This window comes from Panthera onca, chromosome B3 (genome assembly GCF_046562875.1).
Source record: "Panthera onca isolate mPanOnc1 chromosome B3, mPanOnc1 haplotype 2, whole genome shotgun sequence".
In the NCBI taxonomy this organism is placed as follows: Eukaryota; Metazoa; Chordata; class Mammalia; order Carnivora; family Felidae; genus Panthera; species Panthera onca.
The window spans coordinates 97,509,518-97,537,467 of record NC_138344.1 but is presented as its reverse complement, the minus strand read 5'-3'; the positions used below and the strand labels follow the sequence as shown (position 1 = coordinate 97,537,467).

At 39.0% G+C, this 27,950-nt stretch overlaps 3 protein-coding genes across 9 annotated transcripts in view; 2 read left to right on the top strand and 1 right to left on the bottom strand.

The window, feature by feature from the left end:
• CDKL1 (cyclin dependent kinase like 1) overlaps positions 1-2,608 on the top strand; it is a 59,204-nt gene extending 56,596 nt beyond the window's left edge. For both annotated transcript variants that reach the window (XM_060619789.3, XM_078448269.2), the window contains one exon: positions 915-2,608. In XM_060619789.3, the coding sequence (XP_060475772.1) occupies positions 915-1,022 (108 nt within the window). In that variant the 3' untranslated portion in view covers positions 1,023-2,608. The remainder of the gene's footprint in view (positions 1-914) is intronic.
• Positions 2,609-3,196: 588 nt separating this feature from the next.
• On the bottom strand, positions 3,197-14,139 carry DMAC2L (distal membrane arm assembly component 2 like). Of its 2 annotated transcripts, none has more exons than XM_060619795.3 (5): positions 14,053-14,139; positions 7,337-7,448; positions 6,018-6,226; positions 5,281-5,452; positions 3,197-4,226 (listed from the first exon to the last, which is right to left on the bottom strand). In XM_060619795.3, the coding sequence occupies exons 2-5, from the start codon at positions 7,441-7,443 to the stop codon at positions 4,112-4,114; spliced, it is 603 nt and encodes a 200-aa protein (XP_060475778.1). In that variant the 5' UTR covers positions 7,444-7,448; positions 14,053-14,139; the 3' UTR covers positions 3,197-4,111. The 2 variants fall into 2 exon arrangements, with proteins under 2 accessions (XP_060475778.1, XP_081652054.1); XM_081795928.1 differs by lacking the exon at positions 14,053-14,139 and adding an exon at positions 10,805-11,007.
• An 80-nt stretch (positions 14,140-14,219) lies between these two features.
• L2HGDH (L-2-hydroxyglutarate dehydrogenase) overlaps positions 14,220-27,950 on the top strand; it is a 43,114-nt gene continuing 29,383 nt past the window's right edge. For 2 of the 5 annotated variants that reach the window (XM_060619788.3, XM_060619786.3), the window contains exons 1-4: positions 14,221-14,434; positions 18,153-18,268; positions 18,998-19,149; positions 25,637-25,768. In XM_060619788.3, the coding sequence (XP_060475771.1) occupies positions 14,295-14,434; positions 18,153-18,268; positions 18,998-19,149; positions 25,637-25,768 (540 nt within the window). In that variant the 5' untranslated portion in view covers positions 14,221-14,294. Of the gene's footprint in view, positions 14,435-16,280; positions 16,414-17,423; positions 17,536-18,152; positions 18,269-18,997; positions 19,150-25,636; positions 25,769-27,950 lie in introns of all 5 variants that reach the window. The other 3 variants (XM_078448267.1, XM_060619787.3, XM_078448268.1) reach the window with 3 other exon arrangements.

The following is a 27,950-nucleotide window of genomic DNA, read 5'->3' as shown; positions in this document are numbered from 1 at the left end:
ATGACCTCACAGTGCGTGAGTTTGAGCCCTGAGTTAGGTTCTGACAGCGAGGTAGCCTGCTTGGGATTCTCTCTCTCCCTCTCTCTCTGCCCCTCCCCCGCTCACCCATGGTCTCTCTGCCTCTCTCTCAAAATAAATAAATAGACATAAAAAAAAGTAACCACTGTTCAGATACCTAAGGCCATGTAGTACATCTATTTTTTGTATGTTCTCCTTACTTTCATTTGACATTGACAATAAATTCAAACATTTTCTGGGAGCATGAAGGGAATAGTTTTGCCTTTTTAACTAAGGAGTAAGGGGGCAAATTGCTTAAGTGCTCCAGACACCAGTTTTCTTGGCTCTAAGATCACGCATTGGCTTAAATGATCCCAAAGGTCCCAGCAAGCTCTTAACTCCTGTAAATCTATGTGGTTTTTTCCTAATGTTAATATGTAGATTTTTCCTTCTTTTTCATATTCTCTAAATTTTCTCAAATGTGCAATGTTTTGCTTTTTAATATAAAAGAAATCTTTAGGGGCGCCTGGGTGGCTCAGTCGGTTAAGAGTTAGACTTCAGCTCGGGTCATGATCTCACTGCCCAGGAGTTTGAGCCCCGCGTTGGGCTCTGTGCTGACAGCTCAGAGTCTGGAGCCTACTTCAGATTCTGTGTCTCCCCCTCTCTCTGCCCCTCCCATGCTCATGCTCATGCTCTGTCTTTCAATAATAAATAAATGTTAAAAAAATTTTTTTTAAAGAAATCTTTAAAAGGAAAAAGAACAAATTGAAACATTTTGTCTTCACTCAGAACCTGGGATTCTGTGCAGAAAAAGCATTTCCATGCTGAAAAATGGACTTCTTTACCTCTTTTGTGATATGTTATCAATAACAAAAAGTGTGTGGTGTTGAACCTGATCCTGTGTTTTGTATTTTCAGCTGCAGTACCTACCCCAGCTGACTAGCAGCAGCTTTCTTCCAGCTTTGGATAATAAGAAGTACTACTGTAACTTGAAGAAACTCAACTCCCGTTTTCCAAACATTTAAGGAGCTTGAAGATTGATGATGAAAAAGGAACCGAACTTACAAACTTAATTGAAAATAATCATAATGCTTTAAGAACATCAGGAGAAAACCTAAGTAATAATCTGGGGGAGGCCAGCTGGCAGAATCGGAAGGGGAATTACAGAGGCAGCCTTCTTCCATGCTTCCTGATGGTGACTAGAACAGAAAGGAAAAACTTGTTTGGATTTTCACTTGCATTTTTGTTGTATCTAAGTAGCTGAGTTTATTGACAGAAATATAAATTGTAGCTGCTGCCCATATATCTGGCAAGATTAGAGATGTGATAAAGATTTATGCTTCAACTGTACTATATGCAACAAGAAAAATGGATTACAAAACACCCATACGTATTTCTTGTATCTCTTTCACATGGAGTCCTATCCCCTGCCTTTTAGTTCCTGAAATCAAAATGTTTAAAATCCCATTTCCTGCTTGCTCTATTTCTTGATTGTCCTATTTTAAAACATTTTTGGAATATTGAAGAGTTGCTTAATAGTTTTAAAAATCATGGATTATCATAACAAAATTACAAATTTAATGATATTTCTAGACATTTCTTACATATGCTTTGGTCTTTACCTTTAGTAAAGGATGCATCTTAGTCATTTTTGCAGGCAAGATGGGTTTATATAACCCATCCACAGGTTACCCAATTCCCCATGCAAACAGTGGTGTGAAGGCTGGCGGCAGACCAAGGCGATCAAGAGGTAGAACGAGCCCTGCAGGCTTCCTGGGAACTGAGCCTATCAGCCTGAGAGTAATTATTCTTCATTCTCTCCAGCTCAGCCTCAGACTTGGAGACAGATCTATGGGCAGGACTATCTACAGTAATCTGGGATTTGGAAGAAATTGCTTGAGTTTTTACTTGGATCATGAAAGACGTGAGGTTGTAAACTCCTATTTTTCCTGAAATACTTTTTTACGCTATCTGTATGTATATGTGTATACATATGCATATGTGTCTGTACACATATCAGTGTGTGTATACATATACTATGCTAAGAACTGATAAAAATAATAACAGAGTAGTCCAAATTGATCCTGAAGATTCCTAGCTTTGTATTGTGAGACTTGAAATGATGACCTATAATTAGCTTTGACGCGGGCTGCCACTCTTCAAAAAGCTTCATCACTCCTGTCCCCTGAACACAGGGTAAAATGAAGCTCACGTCTGTTTCTTATAGCTGACTGCCAGTTTTGGCTGATGGGCTGCTGCTGTGTCCTAGTCATTCTCAGTCATAGTTTTAGATGTTGTATTTTACGGTATCTTCAGAACATTTCTTCTGTACTCTTACTAGTTTACTGCTATAGTAACTTCCTTCATGACAGCATATGACTTTATTCTTTACTGCTAAGTAACTCACCAAATTTAGGCATCTGTTCAATAATTTTGGCCACTCCAGCCAGGTTAATGATATTCTAAGGCTTCCTGATGTATGTGGCTTCTTGCAAGGAGCTGACAGTGGGTTAAATACTAGTCTCGGCATTATCTGATTCTTCTTATGTGGGTTTGATTCAAATGGCAAAGAAGGACAGCCCACTTCTGTGAAGAGTTTACATTTTGTGTTTTTCTTTTTAACCCAAAACAATGTACTTGACGAGGCAGATGATTATAACTGCCTAATTTATCCAGTAGTTTTATAGAAAACCATTTAGAATACAAAAGTAGTTCCAGACTAAATTGTGGTGAATCAGTTGCCTCACCACACAATAAGCAAACAAATATGAGATGGAAGCATTCATTTTTTTCTAATGAGTTCTAAATGTGCGCTAATGCTTAATTCAACCATATCTGTAATCATTCATTCAGCATGGAATCACTATTGTTTCACATAAGACTGTTTTACAACCTAGTCTTTTTAATTTGTTATTTTCTGATTTTGTAAATGACAGTGGCAATTATTCGTAAATAGTATATCATTTGTGGTATGTGCTATTTACATAAGCTGGTTTCTAAACACAATTAAAATCCACTTTTTCTACCCCAGTGCTGCATCATACAGTGTTTATTTTAAAATTATTTCCAGCTAAGGTTCTATTCAAGACCGTATAGTTTATGTTCAAGAACCAGACATACAGAAATCTACAGACAAGTTGGCCTATAATTAACAATAATAGAACCAGGGCCATTTCAAGCAGGTAAAATTAAAGATCTGTTTTTACCTATTTGTGATATTCTTTATCACTGCTTTCTAGGTATAAATTGAATTTTGTGTTTATACTTCTTTTTGATGTCCCTTGAAGTCATAGGAAGCAGTACCCAACATATATGGGGAAATTTAAATTAGTTTCTAGTTGGCATGTCAAAATTTTTGGTTTAAAGCAATATTTTAATTTAAGCAAAAAGTATGGTCTTCATGATTATTTCCTTTGTTCTACTGCAGTTGCAAAACTATTTGAATTCAGCCAAATATTTATGTCTAGTTTTAATAAAACACCCGACTAAGCTTACAAAATAGACAAATTAGCCAGAAACTATTCATTCAGAGAAAGGTGTAGGTTATAAAGAACAAAGGAATGTAGGGTCATGAGAAATGAATGCAAATCCTGGGAAGCAATATGGATGCCTCAACAACCAATGACTGCCTTTCATAATTCATCAGTGAATCTGAAACTTAGCTTTCAGTTTTTCATAACTATACATTTATAGTAACATGCTTCAATAGCTTTAAAGTAAAATGTAACATTAACATAAATTACTGATAAAATACAATAAATGTGTTGCACATTTAAATAAATGTGTTGCACATTTAAATCACTTTAAAGAACTCTGTCAGTATCTACATACTGTACAGATTTCTATATAAAATGAGGAACATATGAGAATTAAACTGCTACCTTGTTTCCATTTTTCCTAAAAGGATTTAATGTACATATATTTTTACTTCCAACTTAGTAACTTCAGTGAGTCATGTCTGAATATTTTCTACATGATGGACTCTGCTTCTGAAATGTCATGATTGGATATCCTTAGGGTCTGTTGATGACTATATAATATTTATGATGTTTAGGATCAACAATTTCAAATGATACTTTATATTGAAATACGATACTTCTTGAATATGATTATTTTACTTCAAGTCTAATTTTAGTTCCAGAGAAGGCAGTGCTGTCTTAAAGGCTCGGATAAGGTTTTCTTTTTCTCTTACTCCAGGAAGATCACTTAACAATAAATATTTCAGGTTTCTGCAAAAAGAGAAGGAAAAAAAAGCTACTTTGGTTTTGCCTTTACTCTTATAGCATGAACAATAAACTGTATTCACTGGCCTAAAAAATATTGCACATAGAATGTGTTTATATTACACTATACTTTCAAAATGACTTTTAGAACGGTAGTGTTAAGAGTGCTACTTTAAATGAAATTCATTCTAGGAGCTAAGCCAGACTTTGGAAAGTTGAGTTGTTCTGAATTATATCAGTAATTCTAACTGAATCTTTCCAAATACAGTATATGTATTATGCCATAGAAGTCCTTTGCATGTGAAACACTAAATATGAATCTTAATCCAGAAAAGAAAAAAAATGGGAAAGTTCTTAAAAGAACTTCATTAAAAGATGAAGCTTCAAACCTTCAACTAATATAAGAGACAGTCTACTATTTTTGGTTCTGATGTTTAAAATTTCTCTACTAAAAAAAAAAAATAAAAGTGGGGGTGGGGGAACCTGGCTGACTCAGTCAGTAGAGCGTTGACACTCTTGATCTTGGGGTCGTGGGTTTGAGGCTCACGGTGGGTACAGAGATTACTAAAAAAAATTAACTTAAAATTTCTCAAACTTTCTGTGATACTGAGGTTATTGTCAGAACATCAGGAAAAATTCTTCAAAAGATGGAGAGGAAGGATAATGGCAAATGCCCATTGATGGCCTACTGTAGCAGTCACCATGCTAGATGCTTGATGTACATTTACTTTTTAAAGAAGATGCCCTCTTAAAAACGCAATAAAACAATGTATTAAGGTTGATAATTTTAACTGTTTTAAAGTATTTTGGATGAAAGTTAAGTCATTTTCTTATATTTTTCTGAATTAAAAAAAAAAGGCTCTACCTCTTAATTGTTTTAAATTCTAATTATTCAGGGCACCTGTCTGGCTCAGTTGGTAGAGCATGCAACTCTTGACCTTGGGGTTGTGAGTTGGAGCCCCATGTTGTGGGTAGAGTTTACTTAAAGTTTTTTAAAATTTAAATTCTAATTATTCACTTTTAACATTATGAAGTTTCCATTTTGGCACTGACCACCTACCTTAAGTGATATAAAGCAATGATGCCTTTGTCTGTGACATTCCCACATGAAATTATTTCCATTTCCAATACGCTCTTTTGTAAATTTTCAAGTTTACCAAGTTTCTCCAAACAGTCATCCTCGATATAATGACACTTGCATAGCCTTATTTTTTCAACATGCTGTAGGCCCTCTAGGAGATAAAAGATACATTTTAAGAATCTGCTTTACCATTAAGATAACCAACTATCCTAGTTTGCCTAGGACTATTCTGGTTTTAGGATTGGAAATCCTATGTCCTCAGAAACCTCTCAGTCCCCAGGAAAACTTGGATGACTAGTCACCCTATTAACCATACAAACTATTCACTATATAATATAGGGCCATTCTGTAATCAGATGCCCATGTACTGGAGGAAAGAAGGGCCCACACCAGCAAAAGCTGTATGTGTACAATTATTCTCACATTATTGAGGGTTTCTCAAATGACAGAAATTTGACAGTTTGATAAACCAGGCCTTGAATTTTAAACCAATGAGCACAAAATAAAGGCACGTAGAGATAAGCTTAGTGGAAGGAGAAAGGAGAGGAAGGTGTTTGTAATATCTATTAAAAAAACCATACACAGGAAAAAACAAGCTGGATTGTACTGACAAGGGCAAAAAAGGACACACCTCTGACTGTAACAGTGAATCAACTGCAACAAAATGTCACTGCAAAGCACCTCCGTTTCCCATAAGCAAATGACAGGGTAGTTACCCATGTAATCAAATCCAATGCTCATGATACAAGAGTCGGTGGCATCAATTGCCTGAATCTTGTACTTGTCCAGAGGTCCCGTGGGGAGGTGGTTGTAGTCCTTCTGCCACCTCTCCTGGCCGTGGTAGCGCACCATGGCCCCACAGCGCAGCAGCCACTCCGATGCTGCCCTATCGGGTCCCACATCCCTGATGCGTTCATAATCCACTCTGTCGGCAAAGAACAAAAGTAGTTCGTTTTTAGTATAATCGCTAGCTGCTTAATGGCAGTCCGTCAACATAAATACAGTACAGCAACAACTTTTCCTTTCAAATGACTGAGAGGGAGGGAAGTATACTCGTGAGAGTCATGTAAAAAAACATGAGGGCTCTTCCGGCTCCCTTTTTTGTTTTTCTTTTGTTCCCAAGTGAACTCTGTCTAGGCCTATTGTTTGTGTATGAGTTTATCAGGCAGACATGTACCTTCATTGATTCACATGTAGCACAGTGCTTGACACCAGGAGGTACTCGGTAACTACGTGTTGAATGAACGACTATACTGGGTTATTGGTTTTTTTTTTTTAATGATAAAAGATAAAATGGAATAATTTCAAATCTGTTCAAATTAATGCCATTAATTTTTAATTATTTAATTTTTACATTTGCCTTTCTCGCTAGTTGGTGGTATTAAAGCTATATTAAGCAACAAGCAGATGAGTTTCATTAGTTTCAAAATGATATTTCTTTTTTTTAAATCTTTAAATGTTTATTTTAATACAGGGAGAGAGAGAGAAAGAGAGAGCAAGTGGGGTAGGGACAGAGAGCAAGGGAGAGACAGAATCCCAAGCAGGCTCCACACTGACAGTGGAGCCCGACACAGGCTTGAACTCACAAACAATGAGATCATGACCTGAGCTGATATCAAGAGTCAGACGCTTAGCTGACTGAGCCACTCAGGCACCCCTCAAAATGATACTTCAAAGCATGCCACCCACTTTTTAAAAAACTTGAGTCCCCATAGTAGTATGTAAAAGGCTAACTATATCCCTTAAGATCCCTTTCATTTTAGAAAACTTGAATGGTACTGAAAGGACAAATAACAAAAATCACTGAAATCTTGACTGGAACCCAATTAGTTAATATTTTATATTAGTAATGTTAATATTTTCTGGTTTTTATTCAATGTTTGTATGTATGTTTTGTTATTAAACAAAATTAGGATCATATTGCACAAACTGTACAAAAAAAAAGATATTTGAAATACAAGAAATAACCAAATTAGCTACTGGAAACTCATCAGCTATAATAATTACCATGTTTCTTCACCTTAGAGCAACTTACTTATTAAACACTGCATTCAACCAGCCCCAGAAGTATCTGCAGTCACATGACCATGGGAGTTTCTTTAAGCCACACAACTGCTGGGAAATTTTTCCAAACAGCATCATTTGATCTAGACACACAAAACAGTATTCGTATTAGGTTATCAGCTGGCAATCAGGGTCCCAAACACACAGTAACTTGCTTTACAACTTCAAAGTCAATGCTCTTGTGCCAATGAAGTTGATGAGTCATTTGCCACTCAAAGTTATTGAACAAGTCACTTCTGTCTCTGTTTCTTGGTTTCTTTGCTGCAAAAAAAAAAAAAAAAAAAAAAAAAAAAAGAGAGGCTGGATTGGATGGTCTGGAAGGTTCCTTCCAGCCTTGATATTAAGTTTCATTCTTCAACTTTGGGTTGGAGTCTGCCTTCAGTGTCGCCACCTGATGACCATACAGGCGGTCCACCTACACATTTGCTGAAACCAGCTACTCCCAATCTACATTTCCAGTATCAAAATGACAAACTAAAATCACCTGGGGAGCAATGTGTCGAGGTTAAGACGCTTATATTCAGGAAGGGACAGGCGACATGAAAACAGACCTTTCTAAGACAAGGTTGCAAGTAGCATCACCAGTACAAACAAAGGCAAGGGCAGCTAGGACAGACTGGGCAAGTAACTTCACCTCTGTGACCCTTGTTTTTCTCACTTGCAAAATCAGATGATTTGCTCAGGTGATTTCCACCTGTAAAAATCTATGAGCATGAGTTGAGAAAGTGATTTCTGAACTGAGTCTCAATCTGATTTAATTCAGTTCAAGTTTCTCTAGGAGTGTGCTAAGTCAGAGGAAAACCAAGATAAATGAAGTGTGGTTTCTGCCTTTGGATTGCTGAAAACTTACTGTGGGGTGAAGTGAGCTAAAACAAGTTATCAAGTCGTTAAAATAAATGATAGAACCTGAAAAGTTCCTTAAAGAGGTAAAATAAGGACAGACCAGGATTTCAACAGGCAAAATGCCAGGAGAAGGTATGTCAGGTGATTAGCTGAGGCAGAAATATTTAAGGCATGTTGTAGCTCAGTTTGGTTAGCACATGGGGATCATGAGAAGAGGAGGCAGACAGTTTACACAGTCACATCAGGAAGGGTCTTGCCTGATCAGCCAGGGAATTTGGATTATCTTTCACAGGCAGTTGGGAGTCACTGAGGTTTTAGCAAAGAGCACTGGCATGTTAGAGCTATGCTTCAGAATGTTATTTGGACAACAGCATCAAGACTGAGGGTCAATAGAAAAAAACAAAGAAACAGCTAACAAGGGCTTCAACTACGCATAGCCGTGGGAAAGGACCAAATGGGGAAAGAATGGGAACAACATTACAGAGTGGATTCCACATCTCAGTGAGATGTTCTGGCAAGGGCCAGAATAGTTGAAGATGACATTAAGTTTTGGTCTTGGGTCACTGGTTGGATGGTGATGCCATGAATAGAAATCAGTGTCAGGAGAACCAGCTGTAGGTTTCTCCCACCCCCATCCCCAGTTTTTCATATCCTAACTATGAAGTGTTAGCAGAACTTCTAAGTGGAGATAACCAACAAATTATTAGAGTGATTCACAAAATGGGAGAACTGGAATGAACTTAGACCACCTAGACCATTTAGAGATGAGGAAACAGGCCCTCATATTAAGTAACTTGCTGACACCCTAAATCCCTTCTGGAACAAGGTGGAGATTTAATAACTGCATATGTTTAAAAGAACTTGCTCAATGTTTCATGGCTAATTGGTGGTAGCACTGAGACCTGAACCTAGTGCTCTCTCCTACCAGTCTAGGGCTTTTTCCTCAGTCAATGGATGGTACTAGAACTTGGGAATAAGAAGACTAGAAAGAGGCCTGGGTGGGAACCACCCTAGAGCTGAGAAGTGACTGCAGATGTTGAGGCTATAGAACAGTGAGAGATGAGGTCTGAGGACAGAATCCGGGATCACCTCCATTCTTCATTTCCTTTCTACCATCATCTGCCTTCATCACTGCAAACCTTCCACCTGCTATCACTATCTCATTCTCAGCCCTTTCCAACTTTTTGTTAAAGCTCTCTCCACCTGTGCCCATCTCTGATAACTCAACTGGCTGCCAATCTCATTTATCTGGGCTTTCCAGCTTCAACTTAGGCTGTCCTATTTCCTGTCCCTCCCCGCTCTCCATCCCCATCCTGTCTGTGGAAATCTTACCCAGCCTCAAGACCTGATTCAAATGCCATTTCTACCCATGCATTCATTCATTCACTCAGTAAGTATTTATTGAGTATCTGCTATACTTAGTGCCAGAGATACAATGGTTAAGATTAAAAAACAACAAAGGAGAGGGGCGCCTGGGTGGCTCAGTCGGTTAAGCGTCTGACTTCGGCTCAGGTCACGATCTCGCGGTCCGTGAGTTCGAGCCCCGCTTCGGGCTCTGTGCTGACTGCTCAGAGCCTGGAGCCTGTTTCAGATTCTGTGTCTCCCTCTCTCTCGACCCTCCCCCGTTCATGCTCTGTCTCTCTCTGTCTCAAAAATAAATAAACGTTAAAAAAAAAATTATAAAAACAACAAAGGAGAGACAGAGAAAGACAAGGTTCTTTGTCCTCGTAGAATATATACTCTAATGAAGACAGACAACATAAAAACAAATAAATAACATGCAATATGTCTAAACAGAGGTATTAACAAGTTCTGTGAAACACAAGAGGAGGGAGGGAAGGGAAGGCTTCACACTAGAGTTGTCTTTTGAGAGGGTCTTAAAGGATAATTAAGAGTTTCTAGTTAGGCAGACAGAAAAGTGTGCAGAGGAAAAAGGAGAGCAATGATTACATCTTATTAATTTCCATTTTTCTTAGCACCTAGCACATTCTCGTCCACCAAATGCAAGAGTTTAATAGATATTTACTAATTAGTGGTCTTCAATGGTTGATATATTTCCATAGAGAAAGGCAAACCAGAGAGACTGTTATTAAGTAAATTAGAGTAGTCTGTGAAAATTGAGTACCTTCACTTGATTCATTTTGGTTCACCTTATAATTCAGCTTAAAGGAAAGGCTAAATTTACTCCAGCTAGGATCTCTAAAAATACTAGATTATTATATTTAAAATACTTTAAACATGAATATAAAAATTTTACTTGGCAATAAAGGTAAAAAAAAAAAATAATAAATTGGTGGGGTTTTACATTCTCAACTGCACCCCTGCTGATTTTAGAATTCAAGCAGTTACTTCCGGAAATGTTTTCTATAAGGAAAGAGGAGACCTCTAGTGGTGAGTTGGTGAATTTAGCTCTAATGATTGGGGGTAAAAAACAAACCAGTTAACAGCAAGCTGAAAAAAAAAATAGCTACTACTAAATTATTGCTTCAATAAATAATTCAGAAATTAAAAAATCATTTAAAAAATCTCCTTCTTACTCTCATAACCTGGCTTAAAGCACATGTTTCTAAAAATTGCAATTATGCTTGTTACTTACAGAAGGCTAGATCTCTAATGTTTGATTCAAAATAGGATGCACACAAAATGTTTCTGAGTAGGTTTGGTTGAGAGTTCCCCTGTTTGCATAAAAAAAGTAAGTTTTTTTAAAGTGGAAGTTCTGGGGTGCTTGGCTGGTTCAGTTTGTAGAACATGCAACTCTCGATCTCAGGGTTGTGAGTTCAATCAAGTCCCACATTGGGCATGGAGCCTACCTAAAATTAAAAAAAATTTTTAAATAAAAATAACAGTGGAAGTTTTGTTTTTACTTAGCTGGGCTATCCAAAGCGATGGCTAACTAAGTGGCCCAAAGGACTGAACTAAAGAACTATTTCTTGAGGGTGATAAAAACGTGAAGGGGCAGATTTAGGGAGATTTTGCCCCAAATTACAACCCCACCTCACTGCAAATCACCCAATATTGATGCCAACTCTTATTCCTGAGGTGTATAGAGTCTAGTGAAAAGGAAGAGAAAAATTCATTAGGAATTGGAAGCAAAGTTCCCCAAAGCCATTCCTCGGCCAACGTCACATGGGACCCAGTGACATAGATGGAAGATGAACTTGAACTCTCACCTGAGGGTGGTGTCATGAATACAAAATGTCATACCCAAGACATTACAGGGTGTATGAATGGAAGGTAAGCTCTTGATTTGAAATTACTTAACCGAAACAGATTATGGTACAGTCAATCCTAGGGGAAGGTAAGCAGAAAAAAAAGTTATACAAAGAGCAGATGTGAGTTCTTTCATCTTGCTAAACAAAGAAGCATGTACTCAAAATTACATGGTAAACAAGTCACTACTTTGGGCTCAAGTGTCCCATGAAAGTTGACCATAAACATGTGTAATTCTGTATTCAACCTAGTAATAAAAATCCACTACCTCCAGTGCAAACTAAAAAATAACCATCTCCACTAAACACCTATCAGAATGGCAAAAATTAAAAACAGTGACAACACCAATTGCTGGTGATAAGAACCAGATCACTCAAAACACTGCTGGTGGGAATGTATAAAGGAACAGCCACTTTGTTTTTTGTTTTTTATTTTAGAGAGAGACCGAGGGACTGGGGGAGAGGGGCAGAGGGAAGAGAAAGAGAATCTTAAGCAGGCTCCATGCTCAGCGTGGTGGCTGATGCAGGGCTCTATCCCACAAACCTGGGATCATGACTTGAGCCGAAACCAAGAGCCGGACGATCAACTGACTGAGCCACACAGGTGCCCTGGTACAGCCATTTTGGAAAGTTTGCCTGTTTTTTACAACACTAAACATTGGTTTATTTGACCCAGCAATTGGACTCTTAGGCATTTATCCCAGAGAAACAAAAAGGTTCACACAAAAAGCAGCACATTAATGTTCATAGCAGCTTTATTCCAAATAGCTAATTAGAACTCAGATGTGTTTCAATGGGTGAATGGTTAAACCTATTGTGGTATACCCGTATCATGAAATACTACTCCCCAATAAGAAGGAATGAACCTTTCATACATACAACGATCCCAAGGGATTACACTAAGTAAAAAATAGCTAATTCCAAAAAATTACAGATTGGGGAAGGGGTGCTCCGAAGGAGTGAAGTTATAAAAGGGTACCCGTAGATCCCTTGTGGTGACTGAACTGTGTTGTAGCTGGACTGTGGTGGTGACACAACAATCTACACATGTGATAAAAACTAAACAGAACTAAATAGACACACAAATGTAAAGCTAAGGAAATGGGAGTAAGATCAACGGATTATGTCAATGTCAATTTCCTGGTTATGATACTGTCCTACAGATTTGCAAGATGTTTTCATGGGGGGAGAAGGGGTAAAAGGTACACAGGATCTCTATTGTTCCTTACAACTGTATGGGACTCTACAATTATCTCAAAACAAAAAATTGAATTTAAGGAATAACCATCTCATTATTATTATTTTTTTCATTTGTGATGGAAAAAGCAGGTAACATTCTATGTTGTTTTCACAAACAAAGGCATTCAACTGTCCAGGAGGTAAAACCATTTGAACATAATAAAAAGTCATTTATCCAGTGCACTTGACCCTTCAACAACGTAAGGGTTAAGGGCAGTTGAAAGTCTGCATAGGATTTTTGACTCCCCTCAAATTTAACTGCTAACAGCCTAGTGTTTGATTAGAAGCCTTACCAATAACATAGGTGATTAACACATATTTTGCATGTTACATGTAGTATACATTATGTTCTTATAATAAACTAGAGAAAAGAAAATCATAAGGAAAATACACTTAGAGTACTGTATTGGATTTATTGAAAAACATCTGCCTCCAAGTGGACAGGAGTTGTTCAAACCTGTGCTCTTCAAGGGTCAACTGTATTTCACTCCGCCAAACACCCTTGGGCTTTATTTCATGTAATCCACACAACAGCCCTGTGTGACAGACACAGCTATTACTCCTAGTTCACAGAAAAGATCTGAGGCAGAGACGAAGTGACTTCCCCAAGCCACCAGACTAAACAGTTGGAACCAAATCAAAGTCCTTCCAGCGATAAAGTTTTTAACATTCTAATTTTGTTCTGTTCAGCTGTTCTGACCCTAAAAATGAAAAACTGCCGATAAGCACTGAGCACAGGCGTTAAACAGCCACGGTGAGGGCGAATCACCAAACTTCAGTCGGAAGGTCGCTTAGGGATTCCATAGCCCACCTCCTTCACTTTACAGATAAGGAAACGGGGTGAAGAGACCGGTACGGAAGAGCCCCGTATTCCCAGGTCCGCACAGTGGGTTTAAATCTGTATCTCCACCCAGGATTTAAGATAAGGAAACAGACTGCCTAATGATGGCAGAGACAGAGCCATCTGGTTCTTCTAGGCGCTCGATATTTACAACACCAAGAAATGACACCGTCAGGAGCCCTACAAAAACAAGTCCAGAAGACCGCAGGCTACCAGGCGTTGCCGCGACAAGGCCTCCGTCCGGAGCGAGAGCTAGGGCCGGACGGGCAGCGCCCCTCAGTGGGCAATTCGCCTGCGGGTGGCCAGCAATGGGCCTCCCGCAGACAAGGGCCGAGCCGGAGGCAGGGAGGCCGCTGGGCCCGCCCAAATGAGAGCTTTCACCCCAGTCACGCCCGCACTCTCTCCCAAGGCCCCGAGGACGCAGGGCCTGAGATGACAGGACGCGCGGCTCGGCGGGCCACCTTTTCAGTGAGCCCCGCACTGGGAGAAGGAAAAGGGCAGAGCGTAACCACCACCCTACTCCCGCCTCGCGCGGGGCCTAGCTCCTCTACTCACGGCATTGGAGGAAGGGAGGGAGCGAGCGAGCGTGCCCCGCGTCTACGGCGCCGCCGGCCTGCCCTTCGCCCTCCGCCGTGCGCGTCCATTGGCTACTGGCGTCGCTCCCACGTGGGGCGAAGACACGTGCTCCATTGGCCCCTGAGTGGGAGGCGGGATTAGACAGCGCCGAGAGCCCCGCAGCGTCCGGCTCGAGGGACCACCTCTGGGGGCTGAAGGAGGACGGGGGAGGGGCGCAGGCGATGGTCCCCGCACTGCGCTATATCCGCGGTGCCTGCGGCCCGGCCCTCGGAGGTTTCCCCGGGGGGTTCTCCTCCGCAGGCCGGCCGGCGCCGGGGAGGTCCTGGCCGCTGTGCCAGGGTGGCCGTCCAGCTAGCACCCGGTGAGTAGCCGCTGGCCTGCCCTCGCAGCCTGTGCGACCGCTTCTCTCGGAGGTGCCTCTCGCTGGACCTCTGCCCCTACTCTACTTCCCTGCCCCGGGCGTGAGTGAAGGTGGGGTCCCTGTGGAGCCCTGGCTGCAACCTCGGATCCCAGGAGTTACCTGTAGGATTCACTGGTTGTGTTTGTGTGACGGATGAAAAGAATAAGGCGGTGTTGAGTGGAGCTCTAGAACAGTTCTGGTTTTCAGTACTACCCTCCACTTCCCTTTCAATTCTTGGGTGGGTTACTTAAGCTTCTTAAAGGCTCAGTTGTGAGTAGGAGCCTAGTCTCTCCCGTAGGTGGTCGTTTTAAGGGTTAAAGGACCTATCACACTAAGCAATCAAAGAAACGGTTTATTAGCTGGCATCCCTGATGTTGCTTGGATGATTTGAAACCATTCTTAAATCAGTCAGTTCCTGGCAAACACTGCATTGAGTTGCCTTGTGAGAAGCAGTTCAGTTACTAGTCAAAACCTGCACAAGTAAGTGTCCTGTGATTTGAAGTTTGGAGGTCACATTAGAAACCACGGTCTTTCTCTGCTCTCTGTGAAGGAAATGGCTTATGCTAAGGCATTAAAGCTGGAAAGCTCTTGGATATTTTGGGAAGTAGAAGGTGGGCAAATTGAATGTGGCTGGAGCTTAGTGGGATAGAGATGGTGTGGAATGATACTGGAGACAGGCTACATCACAGCAGAGCTTTGATTTGATTTTAACTACACATTGAACTTTATTCTAAAGGAATTGGGAGACTTAGAGGGTTTTTAAGAAGACGGAGTGCTTAAATGTTGAGGTTTCAAAAGTTGACTGGCTGCTGTGTGTTAATTTGGAGGATTAGAGTGGTATAGGATTTGTGATTCATAGTGGGGGTATGTAGACAGTTATTTTGGGAATGCTTTTCTTAAGGAAACAAGGTAGAGTTAGTGAGGGTTTTGTGTATACTTTTTATTTTGAAATAATTCTAGACCCACAGGAAATTGCAAAAATACAGATTTTAGGTAACCTTCAGCCAGTTTACCCCAATGATAGCGTCTTCCCTAACTATGGTACAATATCAAAACTAGGAAATTGACATTGGTATGACACAGACCGTGTTCAGATTTCATCAGTTTTTAGATGCACTCATTTGTGTGTGTGTTTCTATGCAATTTAATCATGGTGCCTTGTGTAACTGTCATCACAAAATACACCACAAAGATATCTCTTATGTTACCAATCCCTTTATACCATCTCTTCACCCTTCCTAACCCTTGGCAATCACTAATCTAGTCTCTAGCTGTAAAATTTTGTCATTTTGAGAATGTTTTATAAGTAGAAATTACACAGTATATAACCTTTTGAGATTGGCTTTTTTCACACAGCATAACGTCTTGGAGATTCATCCACGATGTTGCCTATATTGACAGCAGTTTCCTTTTAGTTGTTGAGTAATATTTCATCATATGGTTGTATTACAGTTTGTTTAACCATTCACCAGTTGAAGGACATCTGAGCTGTTTGTAATTTGGGGCTCTTATGAATACAGCTGCTGTGACGTTTATATACAGGTTTTTGTATGAACATCCTTTTTTATTTTTCTGAGATAAATGCCCAAGGGTGTAGTTGCTAAGACATATTTAGTTAGCACATGCTTAGTTTTTTATTTTCATTGTAGGCATGGCTTTTAATATAGGGCCATAAAAGGAATATCCATTGAGAAATACTGAGTATTGCTTTATAAAAGAAGAGTACACCAGAGGTTCCCAAGGAAGTATAAAACATGAAGTCATGCACCTGGGATCCAGGTTCTGAATATTAGAATTTCCCTTACAGAAAGACTTGAGATGAGTGGAGTCCATGTTTGGGACTCAAAAAGAGACCATTATATCCTTTAAGTGGGAGATCTTCAACAATCCAAAGAATGACCTGAGGAAGAGTGGGAGATCAATGATGTGGCCCAAATTGGGTAAGATATAAGCCCAAAGATCTGTTTTTCCTATGTACGAGTGAGAACAGAACAAAGGAGGTTGTGCCAACGTCAAGGCCTAAACCAATTATCTGACTTGAGTGGAGTGTGTTATACAACGGCAAAGATAAATGTTTAGTTTTTTAAGAAACTGCTATACTCTTTTTCCAGGGTGGCTGTGCTATTTCACATTCCTACCAGCAGTGTGTGAGTGATCCAGTTCCTCCTCATTCTCACCAGCATTTGGTGTTCCCACTTTTAAAATTTTAGCCATTCTAAGAGGAGTGTAGTGACATCTTATTGTAGTTTTGATTTGCATTTCCCTAGTCATTAATGGTAGTGAACATCTTTTCATGTGCTTATTTTCCATCTGTAGATCTATCCTCTTTGATGAAATTTGTTCTTATCTTTTGCGCATTTTCAAAATGGCTTATGTGGGAGTTCTTTATATATTCTAGATATGAGTCTTTTGTCAGATATGTGGCTTGCAACCAACTCGTTGGTTGTCTTCTTACCCCCTTAACAAAATGTTTTGCAGAACAAAATTTTTAATTTTGATGAAGTCCAGTTTATCAGTTTTCCTTATATGGATCATGCTTTTGGTGTCTTCTCTTCACTTAGCCCTAGATCCCAAAGGTTTTTTCCTTTGTTTTCTTCTAAAAGTTTTGGGGCGCCTGGGTGGCTCAGTCGGTTAAGTGCCTGACTTCAGCTCAGGTAACGATCTCGCGGTCCGTGAGTTCGAGCCCCGCGTCGGGCTCTGGGCTGATGGCCCAGAGCCTGGAGCCTGCTTCCAGTTCTGTGTCTCCCTCTCTCTCTGCCCCTCCCCCGTTCATGCTCTGTCTCTCTCTGTCTCAAAAATAAATAAACGTTAAAAAAAAACATTTAAAAGTTTTATGGTGAATATTTGATGATATAATACATTTATTGTAAATTTTTAAAAATTAGAATATTGGTATTGTGTGCATGTTTTAAAGAAGCCTTTTAGAAATAACATATTGAAATATTTACAGATGCTGTTTAGGATTTGCATCAAAATTTAATGCAGGAGGAGGTGAAATAGATGGGATATAGAAAAAGCAAGATTAGCCATATGCTTACCAAAGTAGATATGTTGGGCATGAGGTAGGTGCTAAAGGTAATCTTTTTCTGCTTCTCATTACTGAACTAGATAGACTATACATGCCCTTCCTAATCTTTGAAATGGTTGTATAATCCGGATTTATTATGGCTAAAATTGTGGCTGTAAGCCTATTTCTGGATCAGTTATTTCCCTAAGGTTTGAAATTCTCACTGACTGTTTCCTTCTCAGTAGAAAAAAGTTCTTGCACACTGAAGACTTGAGTGTCTTGAAGGACCTAAGTCTTAAAGACCTAATGTGTTGGTTTATCCTCAAGAATACTGCACTTGAGTTTTAAATGAATAGTTGGTAGAGAAGAGTGTGATGCTTAACACAGAGTAAACACTCTGCCCAGGCAGAGTGCTGTGGAGAGTGAGATTGAGAGAGGCTTGGGAACTAGTTATCCTGCCTGCTGGGTGTGGCAGCTTATATTACTGACCCAGCAATGCATGTAATTCTTAAAGGCTTTTTCCTTTAAGAAGACAATATCATAAAGCCCAATAAATATTTGATTGTAATGATTACAAATTAATAGTTTGATGAAAATTATGCACACGAAATTTGATGAGATCTACTGTAAACATGTAAAGTAAAATACTTTAAAGGTGACTTTCTCTTAAAGCTCATTTGATGTAGTCGTTATTGGTGGCGGAATTGTGGGCCTTGCCTCTGCCAGAGCACTCATCCTGCGACATCCAGCACTTTCCATTGGTGTTCTGGAAAAGGAGAAAGATTTGGGTATGTATATTACCAGTGTTGCTCTTTGGGCTTAACCTGAATACCTGCTCATTATTTCAGTTCTGCATCTTTCATGTTGAATGTCATTATTAGTACCTTAGTTTGGGTTCTTCATAAAGCAGAGCCTGGGACCAGAACTTGAGTAGAGGTGATTTATTTGAGATGTTGTTTAGGAGGCAGAAGTGAGGAGTGTGGAGAGTAAGCCTGAAAGGAAGAAAAGCCACAGGAGGGTACATAATCAAGGTTGCAATTGTGAGCTTGATTCCTCTGGGACCTCTGAGGAGCAACATAAACATTTCCAAGGATTGTGCTCATTTTTCCATCAGCTAGTGTTTCTACTGGCTGAGGATTGCCCCTGGGGACATTGAGTTGTAATCTTCTCCCTCTCCCCTCCTGTCACATTAGAAAAGGCCCTGGGGCGGAATACCCAGAGCTATAGTGGGTTTGCCAGCAGGGAGAGTTGGGTTTGTGCACCAAAGTTTGCTAGTAGTGAGGAGTGGGTTTGTGCATCAAAGTTGTAACTGAAGTGAAAGATGGCCTGAGGGGATGTGGCATGGACACCAGGGATGGCTACTAGAAGAAGTTACCAGTGTCCTGCCTATAAGAACAAACTCAGGCAGAATTTTCAATAATGTGGTCTCTACTAACTGCAACTTTGTTTGTTCCTCCACTTTGTAGCTTTTGAATACTTTGTATAGTTTCTCTTATCCTGTTTCTCTCGTCCGGTAGCTATTCACCAGACTGGACATAACAGTGGTGTCATACATAGTGGAATTTATTATAAACCTGAATCTCTAAAAGCTAAATTATGTGTACAAGGTGCAGCCCTCATCTATGAGTATTGTAAGCAAAAAGGAATTTCCTACAAGCAATGTGGTAAGGTAAGGCATTTTACTACAGCCTTGACTTACTTATAACTAGCATTTTCTTAGCAATGTTTAATGTTGAATTTAAAAAAATGGCTTTTCTCTCTTTATGTAATTTTCAAAGTCTAATGTTAGAAAATAACTTTAGAAAAAGTGGTATGACTAACTCCACGTAATTTAAAAAATAAGTTTTATTGACATATAATTTATATACACTATGCCATACAATTCACCCTTTTATTGAAGTGTTCAATTTGGTTTTTAGTATATTCATAAAATCATGCAGCTGTCACCACTGTCTGATTTTAGAACATGTACATTACCTCAAAAAGAAACCTTTATGCATTAACAGTCATTGCCTATACCTCTCACTTCCTATTCCTACCTTTCCCCGGCTCCTGGCAACCACTAATATACTTTCTGTCTCTGTGGATTTGCCTATTCTGGAAGTTTCCTATAAATAGAATCCTACAATATGTTGTCTTTTGTGACTGGCTTCTTTTACTTAGCATAACGTTCTCAAGCTTCATTTATCTTATGGCGTGAATCAGTACTTTATTCCTTTTTATAATCCATTGCGCAGCTGTATCGCATTTTATTTACCTATTTATCAGTTGACGGACATTTAGGTTGTTCCCATATTTGACTATTATGAACACTGCTATTAGACTATTATGTATAATGCTGCTATGGACATTTATGTACACTTTTTTTGTATGGACCTGTATTTTTTTAATATATAATTTATTGTCAAATTGGTTTCCGTACAACACCCAGTGCTCATCTCAACAGGTGCACTCCTGAATGCCCATCACCCACTTTCCCCTCTCCCCCAACCCCCCATCAACCCTCAGTTTGTTCTCAGTATTTAAGAGACTCTTATGGTTTGCCTCCTTCCCTCTCTGTAACTTTTTTTTTGTCCCCCTTCATCTCCCCCCCTGGTCTTCTGTGAAGTTTCTCAGGATCCACCTATGAGTGAAAACATATGGTATCTGTCTTTTCTCTGCCTGACTTATTTCACTTAGCATAACACTCTCCAGTTCCATCCACGTTGCTTCAAAAGGGCAGATTTCATTCTTTCTCAGTGCCAAGTAGTATTCCATTGTATATATAAACCACAACTTCTTAATCCGTTCATCAGTTGATGGACACTTAGGCTCTTTCCATAATTTGGCTATTGTTGAAAGTGCTGCTATAAACATTGGGGTACAAGTGCCCCTATGCATCAGCACTCTTGTATCCTTTGGGTAAATTTCTAGCAGTGCTATTGCTGGGTCATAGGGTAGGTCTATTTTTAATTTTTTGAGGAACCTCCACACTGTCTTCCAGAGCAGCTGTACCAGTTTGCATTCCCACTAACAGTGCAAGAGGGTTCCCGTTTCTCCACATCCTCTCTAGCATCTATAGTCTCCTGGTTTGTTCATTTTAGCCACTCTGACCAGCGTGAGGTGGTATTTCAGTGTGGTTTTGATTTGTATTTCCCTGATGAGGAGTGACGTTGAGCATCTTTTCATGTGCCTGTTGGCTGTACGGACCTGTATTTTCATTTCTCTCAGATACATACCTAGGAGTGAAATTCTCAGGTCATATGGTAACTCCAAGTTTAACATGTCGAGGAACTGCCAAACTTTTTTTTAAAGTTCCACACTATTTTATTTTATTTTTAAACATTTTTTAAAATGATTTTTATTTATTTTTGAGAGACAGAGAGTATAAGTCGGGGAGAGATAGAGTACGAGCTGGGGAGAGGCAGAGAGAGAAGGAGACACAGAATCTGAGGCAGACTCCAGGTGCTGAGCTGTCAGCACAGAGCCTGATGTGGGGCTCAAACTTGTGAACCACAAGATCATGACCAGAGCTGAAGTCAGACACTTAACCGATTGAGCCACTCACATGCCCCAAAGTTCCACACTATTTTAAATTGCCATCAGTAATGAGGATTTCCGTATCTCCACATCCTTGCCAACACCTGTTATTGTGTCTTTTAGCCATCCTAGTAGGTGTGAAGTGGTATGTCAATATGGTTTTGATTTGCATTTCCCTAGTAATTAATGGTGTTGAACATCTTTTCAACATGCTTATTGGTCATGCAGTTATCTTCTTTGGAGAAATGTCTATTCAGATCTTTTGCCCATTTAAAAATTGAGGTATTTGTCTTTATTCTTGAGCTATATGTGTTCTTTATATATTCTTGATACAGTCCCTTATCAGCTATATGATATTTACTAAAATACTACTAAAATACTGAAATATTTTTATGTATAAAATAAAATAGTAATAATAGTAATGGTAATAATAATAGTAATGGTAATACTTTAACTGTTACTAAATATTTTTTCCTATTCTGTAGTTTGGGTTTTTTTTTACTTTCTTGATGATATACTTTGAAGCACAGAAGCTTTTAATTTTGATGAAGTCCAGTTACCTTTTTTCTTTTGTTGCTTATGCTTTTTGTGTCATATCTAAGAAATCATTGCCTACCCTTAGATCATGAAAAATTATTCCTACGTTTCTAAGAGTTTTATTATATCCTTAGTTTTGACATTTAGATCTATGATCACTTTTTTCCCCCCAATTGAGTTGATTTAACTCCAGGTGGGACAGAATTTGAGGTAGATCAAAGATTGAAGAACAGACTTTGGCAAGATCCTGGGCTGGATTTACTCTGACTTCAGAGCTAAGGTAGGAATGGCTGAGTGAGAAGAACTAAAGAGAAGATGAGCCACTGTAAGATTTTTTATTTATTTTTTTTTTTTAATATTTTTTTAATGTTTTATTCATTTTTGAGACAGAGGAGATAGAGTGTTAGCAGGGGAGGGACAGAGAGAGAGAGCCAGACACAGAATCCGAAGCAGGCTCCAGGCTCTGAGCTGTCATCACAGAGCCCGACGCAGAGCTCGAACTCACAAACCACGAGATCATGACCTGAGCCGAAATCGGCCGCTTAACCGACTTGAGACACCCAGGCGCCCCAGGATTTTTTATTTTTACAAAAATGTATTCTTAAATATACAGCAGGGTCCAAGATGACACTTTATTCTAGCTGTAGGTGGCAACAGATACTATGGCAGGTAATCCAAATGTTTAAACAAGAATGGAATTAAAGATCACCACTGCCTCAGGCCTCAGGCACAAGGAACAACTTTTTTTTTTTTTTTTGCCAGATTTCTTAATTCCAACTGTGGCCAGAAGATTGTTTCCCACAGCCTTCACTTTTAGCCCCCTGAGTTTCTTCTCTTTTTGTTTCTGCTTGAATGCCTTATCTTCCTAGTTCATTTCCTTGGCCTGCTTCTTTGGCTATTTCAGGGGCTTACCACCTTCACAGCTGGCCTCCTGCTCCTTCCCCAGACTCTGCCACCAGAAGCAGAGCCCCTTACCCCAGCCCTGTACCTATACTTACAGTATATGATCACTTTAAATTGATTTTGGCACATAGTGTGAGGAAGGGGCTCAAATTCATTCTTTTGCATGTAGCTACGCAGTTGTCTCAGTACCATTTATTGAAAAGACCGTTCTTTCTGTTGATTCTAACAATCAAAAGATTGTTTTGACACCTTTATCAAAAGTTAGTTAAGCATAAATGTAGGATGGTATATTTAAGATTCTCAATTCTATTTCATTGATGTACATCGATCTTTATGCCAATACCGTAGTATCTTGATTATTGTGGCTCTTGATTATATTTTGAAATCAGAAAGTGTGAGTCCTCTAACTTTGTCCTTTTTTCAAGATTATTTTGACTCTTCTGGGTCCTTTGCATTTCCATATGAGTTTTAGGGTTAGTCAGTTTCTCCAAAAAAGCAGCTAGAATTTTGATAGAGATTGTGTTGAATCTATAGATCAATTTGGGAAGTATTGCCATATTAACAGTATTAAATCTTGCAAACCATGAGCATGGGAATGCTTTCCCATTTTTTTTTTTTTTTTTAGATCTTCTTTAATTTCTTTCAACAATGTTTTGTATTCTTCAGTGTACAGGTCTTGCATTTTTTTTTGCAAAATTTATTCCTTAGTATTTTATTCTTTTTGATGCTTTTGTGAGGAGAAATGTTTTCTTAATTTCATTTTGAATTATTCATTGCTAATGTATAGAATATGATTTTTTATATATTGTTCTTTTTTCTTGCAGCCTTGCTAAACTCATTATAGTTTCTTTGTGTGTGGATTCCTTAGGATTTTCTATATGCAGAATCATGCCATCTGCAAATAAGATAATTTTACTTCTTTTTCAGTTTGGATACCATATATATATATATATATATATATATATATGTTTTTTTTTTTTTTCTTGCCTAATTTCCCCAGGTAGGATCACAAATACAGTGTTGAATAGAAGTAGTGAAAATGGACATCCTTGTATTGTTGCTGATTAGAGAGAAAGCTTTCAATCTTTCACTATTAAGTATGATGCTAGCTGTAGGTTTTCTGCAAATGCCCCTTATAAGATTGAGGGAGTTCTTTTTTATTGATAGTTTTGTTTTGTTGTTTAAGATTTTTATTAAAAAAAAATTTTTTTAATGTTTATTTATTTTTGAGACAGAGCATGAACAGGGGAGGGTCAGAGAGAGGGAGACACAGAATCTGAAACAGGCTTCAGGCTCTGAGCTGTCAGCACAGAGCCCGATGCGGGGCTTGAACTCACTGACCGCGAGATCATGACCTGAGCCGAAGTCGGCCGCTTAACCGACTGAGCCACCCAGGCGCCCCTAAGATTTTTATTTTTAAGTAGTCTCTACACCCAACATGGAGCTCAAACCCACAACCCTGGGAACAAGAGTCGCATGCTCTACCAACTGAGCCAGCCAGGTGCCCCAAGTTTGTTAAGTGTTGTTTTATTTTTTTTATCATGGAATGGTGTTGGATTTTCTGTCTCATCTTTTCCACTTTTGTTGAGGCAATCATGTTGTTTTTATATTCTATTAATATGGTATATTACATTAATTGACTTTTGGATGTTAAATTGATCTTACCTCCTGTAATAAATCCCACTTGGTCACAGTGTATAGTTTTTTTATGTTACTTCACTCAGTTTACTATTGTTGTGTTCAGGATTTTTACATCAATATTTGTATGGGTCACTGGTCTGCAGTTTTATTTTCTTATGATATCTGTGTTTGGTTTGGGTATCTGGCTAATACTGACCTCATAGAATTAGTTAGGACGTATTCCCTCCTCTTCTGTGTTTTGTTTTGTTTTGTTTTGTTTTGTTTTTGGGGGGGGTTGGGGGAGACAGAGTGTAAGCAGGGGAGGGGCAGAGAGTAGGAAACCCAGAATCTGAAGTAGGCTCCAGGCTGACGCTGAACTCATGGGCTGTGAGATCATGACCTGAGCTGAAGTCGGAAGCTTAACTGACTGAGCCACCCAGGCGCCCCTCCTCTCCTGTTTTTTGAAAGAGTTTATCCAGAATTGGTATTAATTTTTCTTTAAACATAGGGTATCATTCATGTGTAAAGCCCTTGGGCCTGAGCTTTTCTTTATGGGAAGTTTTAAAGTTACTAATTCAGTCTCTTTACTTGTTACAGGTGTATTCAGATTCTTTTTCTTCTTGAGTTAGTTTTAGAAGTTTGTGTTTTTCTATGAATGTTTCCATTTCATTTAGATTATCTAATTTGTTGCTATACAGCTATGTAATTTGTGAATATTTTCAGTCATTCTGTGGGTTGTCTTTTCTCTTTCTTGATAGTGTCCTTTGATTCCACTTTTATTTTTGAGGTTAATTATTTGTTGATTTAAATAACCTTTATGCCTTGATTAAAAGTATAATCTCATGAAATTCTGGTGACTTCTTGCTGTGAAATAGCAATTTGTGAATTCTAACGTACCTGTGAATATGCATCTCTGCTTTTCTTTTCTAGTAGCTGTTAATTAAGGAAGAAACTACTTCAAAAAGATACTTTGCCTAGAAATAAAATGAAAAAGAATCCTAAGTAAAGTTGATTAATTTACCTTTTTTTCCCCCTCTGCAGTAGAATGCATTAGTAAATATTTTATAATATGCTTTATTCTAGGAAATAAAGTGAATAGTTTTTCTGTTAGTGATATCCATTATACTGAATACCACTGTCTTTCTGATATATGGGTATTTTACATTCTCTTATAAAAAGAAGGCAGCCATTCTGTTTTTCTGTTTGTTCTGTTTTTTGTTTTTGTTTTTGTATTTTAATTGTAAGGACAAAGCCACCTGTGCTTCTCACTCTTTGAGGGAGTGATATTGATAACAGTTGCTATGGCCAAGATTCATGTAGCAACCATGATAGCAGAAGGGGAGATTGAGGCTACATCTAACTTTTGGGGAAAATTTGTTTTAATGCAGTTTTCTTAAGATAACTTTTTTCAGTGGAGGAGGAAATTGAGGTCATGAAGAAAGAGAGAAGTAGATAAAAATCAACTGAATTTGAATCATGCAATAATGTATGATTTTCTGTTGACTTTATCTTTTATAGCTAATAAAAGCTATATGTTTAACTCTATCCATATTCTTTATCTTTTTTTTTTTTTGAAGCTTATAGTAGCTGTTGAACAAGAAGAAATTCCCAGACTTCAGGCCTTATATGAGAGAGGCCGGCAGAATGGTGTCCAGGGCTTAAGGCTAATCCAACAGGAGGATATAAAAAAGAAGGAGCCATATTGTAGGGTAAGTGATTCACTAACTCTATGTACATGCTCACGGGGACATTTTTGTTTAGGGCTCAGTACTGTGACATGGAGGCTGAGGGTGAATTTATAGGAGGCATGAATTACTGCTTCTGTGACAGTGAGGTGACAGACACAAGAGGGCTTGCCATAAACTGAACACCAGATTTCTTCTTTCTTTGTGAGAAAATACCAAATCTGAAGAACATAAACAAAGGCAAGAGGAGGTCTGAGACCATATGGCATATTGGGAAAGCATTGAACAGTGAGGTATGGTTGAATCCTAGGGTATGTAGGGAGAGATAATAGATGTGACTAGAAAGGCAGGATTCGGCATGTGTAAAAGGCCTGATATTCCTGCTAATAGCTTTGAAATTAGTAGGCATGGGGAGCCACTGAAAATTTTTGAGGAGGGTAGCTACATTATCCATGAGTGTGAAGGGTAGGTTGTAGAGTATCTTGCTTAGAACATGCTATGGGGAGAACAGATCTTTTCTTTAGGAAAGAGACATGAATAATATTTTAATAGTTACTCTGCATATTGACTTTCTTTGATAGTCTTTCAGAGGCTATCAGTCCAACCCCCAGTTCCACTAACTGTTCTAACGAATGGCTGTTATCTCCTGTTCTGCCCGCCCCCTCCATTTTATTGACCATGTACAATAGCAGGACTCTAGGTACCGGTCCTAGAGAATGTGACTTTGAACTCACTGCCGGGCAATGCTTATCAAAAGCTTGGCGTATGGGAAATAAAAACACAATTTATGAGCAGTATCCTGAAAGATAAGTAGACCACTTATTCCCATACACAGTGGCACACCTTCACTGCACTGTTTGTCTCTCCCCATGCTACTCCTCTATCCCAAATTACTCTCCTTGAATTGTTCTTTGGTTTTATGGCGTCAGCCTAAGGAGAAGGTCATTGTGACACCGTGGCCTCTACTGTTAGGATGGGGTCAAGGACATAGGTTGTTCATTTTGTTACCCAACATCTCTCTTTCTGAAAACCCTCAGGAGAAATTTTCCTCAAACTTCATTTCTAAGAATACTTGTGTTCTTTCTGAGCACAGTTGGCTTGTTTTTATCTTACAAACACTGAATCATTTCATTGATTGTGTTGTTGTGTATGTCTTGACTGCCAGGAAGCTGAGAGACACATTTGTGCCCCACTCCTGCCAGATATTTAGGTCCTTAAGCATACGTTTTTATTTTTATGTCTTAACTTCCTTCTTCATTTCCTTATATCTTTCTACTCTCATTTCCTCTCTGCCTTGATTTTTTTGGACTTTTTTTCATTTAATCATAACATATAACAATCATAAATGTACAGCTTGGTGAACTTTCATAAACAGCAGAACATTACCAGCCTCGCGGTATTCTCCTCAAGCCCCCTCTGTCACTACCTTTCTCTTTTTTTTTTTTTTTAAACATTTATTTATTTTTGAGACAGACAGAGAGAGAGAGCATGAACAGGGGAGGGTCATAGGAAGAGGGAGACATAGAATCTGAAACAGGCTCCAGGCTCTGAGCTGTCAGCACAGAGCCCGACACGGGGCTCGAACTCACGGACCGCGAGATCGTGACCTGAGCCGAAGTCGGACGCCCAACCGACTGAGCCACCCGGGTGCCCCTCACTACCTTTCTCTTAAGAGTAAACACTATCCTCGCTTTTTACATCGCAGGTTTGAATTGTATTTAAGTGGAATCATGTAGTATGTGCTCATTTTTGACTGAACTTAGTTATAAGTTTATAACTGTAGTTATAAGTTTCCTTGCTGTACTATTAATAGTCCATTGTATGAAGGTAGAGGTCAAGATACATTTTTTTTTTCCATATGGATACCCAAATGACCCAGCACAGTTTATCAAAAAGACCATTATTTCCGCATTGCACTGCAGTCTTACCTTTGTGATATCAGGTGACTGTATGTGTGGGCTCTATGTCTGGACTCTGTTCTGTTACATTGTCTCTTGTTTTACCACTACCATAATATCTTAATTACCATAGCTTTTTAGTAGACTGAAATACCTGGTACAGTAATTTCTTTAGTTTTGTTCTTCAACATTGTCATGGCTGTTCTTGGATCTTTGTATTTCTATATACATTTTAGAATTAATTTGCTAAACTCCACAAGGTAACCTTTTGTGATTTTAATTGAGATGGCATTGAATCTGTAGGGCCA